The following is a 7,654-nucleotide window of genomic DNA, read 5'->3' on the forward strand; positions in this document are numbered from 1 at the left end:
GAAAAATTAAAAATAAAAAATAAAAAATAAAAATATAATTTCTACGAAATATTGTGATCAATTAGACCGACTGAAGGCGAATATTGAAGAAAAACGGCCAGAACTAGTGAATAGAACGGGGATAATTTTTCACCACGACAATGCGAGGCCACACGTCTCGTTGCATACTCGTCAAAAATTGAGGGTGTTTAACTGGGATGTTCTCATCCACCGACCTTACTCTCCTGACATAGCACCCTCAGATTACCATTTGTTTAGATCCTTACAAAATTCGCTAAATGGTAAAAATTTTGACTGTTTGGAGGCCTGCAAAATGTACGTGTCCACATTTTTTGCAGAAAGGAAAGATGAGTTCTGGAAGAAGGGAATTATGCAGATGCGCACACGATGGCAAAAGGTCATAGACCAAGGTGGACAATACATTATTCCATAAAGTTTTCTTCGCTCAAAAGGAAATGACAATTATTTTATACCAAAAATACGACATTACTTATTGGCCAACCCAATATTTTAACATCCGTTAAATTAAGCCCAAAAATTCATAACAAGCACTAATCACAAGTTTTATAATTGAAAATAAACTAGTATATTATATTAAACCGATAAGAATCATTCAATTACTAAACAAGACGTTACTATTTATGTTGACATTTGATGTTACTAAACTCAACATTCATAGAATTCATTGTACTCGATCGTAATGTACATTTCAGAGAAGGTCGTGGGATTCCAATTATAAAACTTGTACCTTCAATGACGAATTTGAACTGTGTACATTAACATTTAATGTATGCAGGCCTACGCACTTCGCGTACATTAGGAGTGCAACATTACATTATACCACTAACACGGTATTATAAAAGCGCGCAAAATTTGGACGTTACTCAGTTGTCGGTTAGTAGGGCTTCGCGGAAGTCTCCGGCGTGATTCGACCGTACAGAAACTGATATAAAATTAATCCCTAAAAAGATATTCTCGAAATTGGAAAAAATAAAATAAAAGTAAAAAATGTTTTCTTGCTTATGCTAAATAAGAGGCAGGTGTGATTATATAAAACTTTCAAATGAAATAATTTTAGAATGAACAATATACACGAGACTTATCAACTGGACGAAAATGAGAATCTGAAGTACAACGACGTCAGCCAGATACGGAAATTTTACGCTGGGAAATGCATACTTCTTACGGGGTGCATCGGTTTTCTGGGCAGCGTCATTTTGGAGAAACTCCTGCGCACTTGTGTGGAAATTGATAAGATCTACGTTATGATCAGGACGAAAAAGGGTGTGTCGATAGAAGAACGGCTAAAGAAACGCTTCGAAAATGTTGTAAGTACCGAAGAAACTGTAAGAATTGAAAATCAACAGATAACACTTCTGACATAATTATATCAGTTAGTCTGAACGATACAAGCAATGTTTTATATGTAATTTGAATGGGATCGGGGAGCGTATACTACTTCTTACGGGGTGCATCGGTTTTATGGGCAGCGTCATTTTGGAGAAACTTCTTCGCACTTGTGTGGAAATTGAGGAGATCTACGTTGTGATCAGGACGAAAAAGGGTGTGTCGATAGAAGAACGGCTAAAGAAACGCTTCGAAAATGTTGTAAGTACCGAAGAAAGTGTAAGAATTGAAAATAAACAACTAACATTTCTGACATAATTATTTCAGTTAGTTTGAACGATACAAGCAATGTTTTATATGTAATTTGAATGGGATCGGGGAGCGTATACGCTGCGAGAAGGATTTTTTGCTGCGGGCAAAAAGAAATATTCATATTTCTATCGTTTTCAGCTGTTCCATAAATTGCACGAATTGAATCCAAACTTCATGGAAAAAGTCGTACCGATTAATGGTGATCTACAAAAAACCGATTTGGGTCTCTCACCTGAAGACCGTCGATGTTTAATCGAGAATGTTGATATAATAATTCATAACGCGGCCGTAGTGTACTTTGAGGCAAGACCGTCCTATCTTTTGCGGTCGAACGTGATTGGCACGCAGAAGATGCTCGAATTAGCAGCGGAATGCAATCATTTAAAGATGTTCGTGTACGTTTCAACCGCGTACTCACATCTTTACAACGAAGTGATCGAAGAGAAATTTTACCCACCACCGGCTGACATAAAACTAGTCGAAGATATGATACGAGCCGATGAAGAGACGAAATATGGAATTAGCAAGGAACAGATAAATGATTTCGTAGGGAAATGGACCAATATGTACACCTTCAGTAAAGCCATCACCGAAAGCGTGGTCGAGGATTTTGGCAGAACAGCATCGTTCCCTTGCTTGGTCTTCAGACCTTCTATCGGTATGAATGCATTATTACATTGCTATTCCAATTCGACGATAAAAACATGTTGAAAAAAGGTGTTGAACTAGTATCGTTTATACTGCAGAACTTGAATAAAATTGAAAAGGGACGTCGTCCGAGATTCCTGAATCACTGTAATGCACCGGGTGTATCATAAAAAGTGGGAGAATTTTTAAGGATGAGATTGTACCTTATCAAACGAGAAATGTTCTGTTTCAGGAGGGGGGGAAATCTTTTGACGCATGCGGTGGCGTTGTAAGTGGAGGCGACGCGTCTCGATGATTTGTAGGTACATTGAATTTTATTTAAATGAGACACTATATTTTGTCCTCTATAGTCTCGCAGTGTTCTGCGTGATGAGTTCATCGACCACGGCACAGTTTCATCCAAGGTCATGCAAGGACACACGATGCCAAAAACATTACCTTGCATGCTCCGGGAAAAGAACAGTTGACCTTGATATTATCTAGACGCCTCCATCTATAACGCCACCGCATACATCAGAAGATTTCCGTTCATGGAACAGAACATTTCTCGTTTGATAGTCCTTTTTCGTATCTCTTCACACGTTGGAGAAATTTTAATCGGCCAGCTTTATGAGAATCACCCTGGATATAACCTGCATGAAAAATAATAATGTAATGTACCTGCTTGCTTCGTAGAATCAGTGACAATTTCTATACCATTATTTTTCTCTGAAAATATGTTACGATCGATCGACCTGCTTTCAAAGATTTTTGAAAAAACAAACGATATCAATCGCAATTTTGTTATTCTATTGAAAGATCGAAAAAAGAACATATTTTAACGCTCAAGGCTATTAATTGTAAGAGCAACGACTTGCAATACACCCTCTGTCGTTTGATACCTTGCTCTATCGTCAACTATTAGTTTTAAAATAAAAATGTCTCTTTTAATATCTTGAAATAGTGAAAATTAATTATTGGAAATCAACAGCCACGCGTAGAAATGTAATTCTATTCATTTTGCGAACAGTTGTACCACCATATCTGGAACCGCTGCCAGGGTGGCTCGGAACACGAAATGGGCCTTTAACAGTGTCAATAGGAATCTATCTGGGTATAGTACATGTGATACAAGCGCGGGAAGATGCGCTGTTTGACATAATTCCTGTTGACATCGTGACTAACAGTCTCCTGGCGTTAATCTGGGATTCTATTGTTCACAGGTACTAATAATATCATTAAATTAAATATGATCCTTTAATAAAGCATATCCGAATGTCTTTGTTTACCGGCATTAAAATTTCTGCGAAGAGCTTAATATTTCTATTATTTTCTATAGGAATTCAAAAGAACCACAAGTTTACAATTGTGCATCATCTGACTGGAATCCTTTTACCTACAGACTATCAAAAGAAACAGCTATGAAAGCAGGGTATAAATACCCATCCCTTAAAACGGTTTGGTATCCATTCTTAGTGTTTGTTCCAAATTTCGGTGCTTTGATTGTACTCCACCTAATATTTCACGTTATACCGGCTATAATTGCTGATATAGTTCTCGTGGCTCTATGGAAGAAACCATTGTAAGTTTCAAAGAATAATTTCAAGACTGTACACGAATAAGAATACTTGGAGTTCGATTTAAACGATATTTCGTTAAATTGCTTTAATATTTATTTGAAAAATGATGAAACATTTGTAATATCTTATTATGGATTCAGATGTTTGAACGTTATGTGATATTTTTTTTCACAGAGCTATCAGTGCAGTGTGGAAGGTAACGAAGAACTTAAGGGTTCTATCGCGCTTTTCAGCTGCCAGTTGGATCATAAAATCTGATAATATCCGAGATGTTCAAACTCGTATGAATGCTGCCGATTTGAAAGAATTTCCGTTTGATTTAAAAACAGTGGACTGGTACAGATTTCTAGATGTATGTGCACAAGATTTCCTACAAATGGCGAAGGAGACACCAGAATCATTACCTGCTGCAAGGAAAAAATATCGAAGGCTAATGATACTCCACTACACTATTTGTAGCTTCTTCGTGCTCATCTTGTTCTTCTTTTTATACACGGCAATGTGTAATGTTTTCAATTATTAGTGACGTAATAAGTATATCATTAAAATTGAATAAACATCTGTTAATTTTATTTGACAGAGAACCGCCATTCCTAAACTCGCCTGGATATAGTGTAGAAGGTACAGACGCAGAAAAGATAGAGGCACAGACGCGGTTATCCGACAGTGTTTGAAAATGATTCTTTGGGCTCTGTAGTATGCCCAACGAGGATAACCATGGGGCTTTTAGTGGGTTAGAATTCCTCACCACTCCGCATTCCCCATCAAGATTTGCACCATGTAGAAGAAAAAAAAAGGCACATACGAGGTGCAAGATAGATTCTGAACCACAGACGACATACAGGATAGACCTTGCATCTTATGGGACTTTTTGACCGAGGTTTTGGGGCCGAGAAATCTCTTATTATTTTCGTTTCGCCCCCAACGTTAGCGATTTAGCGTAGAATAGGATTACAATTTTAGCAGTTGTTTTGGAATTAACCGTAACTATGAAATTATAAATAAGAAAGTAACGTAATTGCTTATTAGTAGCTGATATGTCATATTCCCGTGTTCTACTGATGTCAAACGATCGTGAACTGTTCTACCCTCGCAGTCCAATACATTTAGTAGTGCTCAATACGAAGAGTAACTTGTCGAGGTATTAAGCAATACAGAAGCAAGTTATATAAGGAAAACAATGGGGGCAGACAAGGTAGCACTAGGGTAATGAGTTAAACAAAGATAGCATTAGTGACTAGAGTTAGAAAGAAAAGCAATAGGTGTAGACAATGGAAGAAATATTTCGAAAGTAAAGCTTGTGTCATCTCGTGTTTGGTGACGCGAATTATGACTTTTCAACAGAAACACAAAATGTGAACGGAAGTATTAGACAAGGAACGCCTACTGTGCAAGAAGGATAGAGATAAAACGTTTCTTATTGGCTTGCGTGTATCTGCGATCCGCTTCCGCTTACATAAAGTCGACCAGGGAAAAATCATTAATAACTCAATAACTACGATGATTTTGTTAATGTTTAGAATTGAAGAATGAAGTGTGGACCTTTAACATCTTTCTCATGTAAATTTTAATGCAAAAGACCCTTTCAATAACAAGTTATTTACAATTCAGTAGGTGATGTCGGGAGCGATACTGTGTACCTATACCTTTTTTCAATAATTTCACAGCTTTCTACTAAATTCTCATGCAACTAACTGTATGAATCTAAAAGGCTACTCCCTTAGCTACCTTTCAGACGCATACACTTAGTTACATGAGAATCGTTAGAAAAGTTCGAAATTATTGAAAAACGGTATAGGTGTGCAGTATCGTTTCCGGCATCACATACTATAATAGGTAATAACTAATTATTGAAAGGGTCTAATGCATTGTAATCGATTTGTGAAAGTTGCCGAAGGTCCACACTTCATTCTTCAATTCTAAAAGTTCACAAAATCTTTCTAATTATTGAGTTATTTATGATTTTTGACCGGTCGACTTGATTTAGCGTGAGGATGTCAGTGGTGTGCAGTCGGCGGGCCAATAGGAAACGTTTTCTCTCTATCCTTCTTTCACAGTAGTGCGTTCCTTGTTTAACACCTTCGTTCTCACTCTGTGTTCCCAGTAAAGAGCTGTTAGTTCGCGCAGCCAAACACGAGATGGCGTTAGTTTGTTTTTGAACAATTCTTTATCCTGGTCTAATTCCTTTCTCTAGTGCTGTCATTGTCTACCTGTATTCCTTTCCTTGTCTTACAACAGACGAGATATAGGGTAGATCAATCATCTTATATGACTTTTTGTCACACGATTTGAAACAGTGACGTCGTTCAAAACGACGTTGGGAGCGACACGGAAATGGTAAGGGCTCTCTCGGCCCCCGTGCTGCGGACACAAAATCCCATAAGATGTTTGGCTTATCCTGTGGTATGGATAAAACAGGAGCCGAAGGTAAGACTTTTCGTAGACGAACCGACGTATGGCTAACACCGGGAGCATTTATAGAACGTGGACGAACCGGTGTATGGGTAACACCCGGAGCCACAAGGTTAATGGGATGTTACGTCCATAACCTCCAAGCCTAGCGAACCTCTCTTGTCTTCGGGGAAACCATAGAAATCCTTCTACGGTCACACACTCTGCATTCACCAAAATTCCTTCGGGCAGTTACAGCAAAAAGCCACTCAAGGGTAGTGCAATAAATCAGGAAAGAACCGGGCGCGTCACTCGAGACTATGCGGGGCACCGAGAGCCCGACGCTCGAGCATGCCCGTGGGTCGGAGTGCCACTCGTCTGGTTCACGTCATCGACATCCTTCGATGCCCCAAAAAAGGGGCAATTGTCTAAACTTGGGTAGGCTCGCTGTACTATCCTGAAAATTCCCAAACTATCTCCCCTTGTCTCAATCTTTCCTCCTCTAACCCATTTCCACCAACCCGAGGACAGGAGAGGGAAGCAGCTTAAAAAACCAATGCGCTTCCAGGGCGGGCACTCAGTTGTATACCCTTGCATCAAGGAACGCCTCTGTACAGAAAGCGACCGTCAATAAACTTGTGTGAATTAAATCCTGTGGTCAACTCCTTGAATGGACTGACCGAAACCGGGGTCCCTGCGGTACGAAAGGTACGTAACAGGGTTATGAAACTTGAGAGTTGTAATTATGGATGTATCTCGAGCGGTAAAGATATATCGTTGTGGGCCTCCTTTGGTTTGTTACTAATATTTACTCAAGATACGTTTGGCTGAAATAAGCGAATATAATTTAACCTAAATTTTGACCTGTGTTACCCCACACCTAATGTTCAGATATTTGAAATAATTCACTGAATTGAATTTACATATCATCAAAAACCAAATATGACTTTGAAAGTAGAAACATTTCTCTATTTAATGAAATTAATTGTTACGGAACAGGCCGTAACGGTTGAGATCGCCTTTGTCTCGGGTTGGTTAAATGCGTATAATTCCAGAAATGCGTTTGATGTCGTTTTATTTAATGTTTAATTCGAAGCGTGTGTCGTTCGAGGTGTATTGTTTTGGATTATCTGTCGACCTTGTGCGAGTACATCGGTTTTATACTATTTTTGGCACCTTGCTTCCGACCAATCAATGGTCAGGAAAAGGGCCTGGAGTCGAGCGTCGCTTCATGAGTTTTCCCCGACTGCGCCCCATTCCTACCTGTGGCGGTTGCTTCGCGTTTTTGTTTATAATTATAAAGGTATTTGGTAATGATAATAATAATATCTAATAATAATGTTAATAATAATACAATAATAGTATCTAATAATAATAATAATAATGTTAATAATAAT

General features: G+C 38.5%; 2 protein-coding genes across 2 annotated transcripts in view; both read left to right on the forward strand.

Annotated features, from left to right (window-relative positions):
- LOC108571083 (fatty acyl-CoA reductase 1-like) overlaps positions 1-4,084 on the forward strand; it is a 5,559-nt gene extending 1,475 nt beyond the window's left edge. The window contains exons 2-4 of the mRNA XM_017933054.1: positions 1,079-1,328; positions 1,798-2,317; positions 4,041-4,084. Of these exons, the coding sequence (XP_017788543.1) occupies positions 1,079-1,328; positions 1,798-2,317; positions 4,041-4,066 (796 nt within the window). The 3' untranslated portion in view covers positions 4,067-4,084. The remainder of the gene's footprint in view (positions 1-1,078; positions 1,329-1,797; positions 2,318-4,040) is intronic.
- A 2,166-nt stretch (positions 4,085-6,250) lies between these two features.
- Positions 6,251-7,654, forward strand: part of LOC108571084 (fatty acyl-CoA reductase 1-like) — a 6,273-nt gene continuing 4,869 nt past the window's right edge. The window contains exon 1 of the mRNA XM_017933055.1: positions 6,251-6,390. Within this exon, the coding sequence (XP_017788544.1) occupies positions 6,251-6,390 (140 nt within the window). The remainder of the gene's footprint in view (positions 6,391-7,654) is intronic.

Source organism: Habropoda laboriosa, unplaced genomic scaffold (genome assembly GCF_001263275.1).
Source record: "Habropoda laboriosa isolate 0110345459 unplaced genomic scaffold, ASM126327v1 scaffold106, whole genome shotgun sequence".
Classification (NCBI taxonomy): Eukaryota; Metazoa; Arthropoda; class Insecta; order Hymenoptera; family Apidae; genus Habropoda; species Habropoda laboriosa.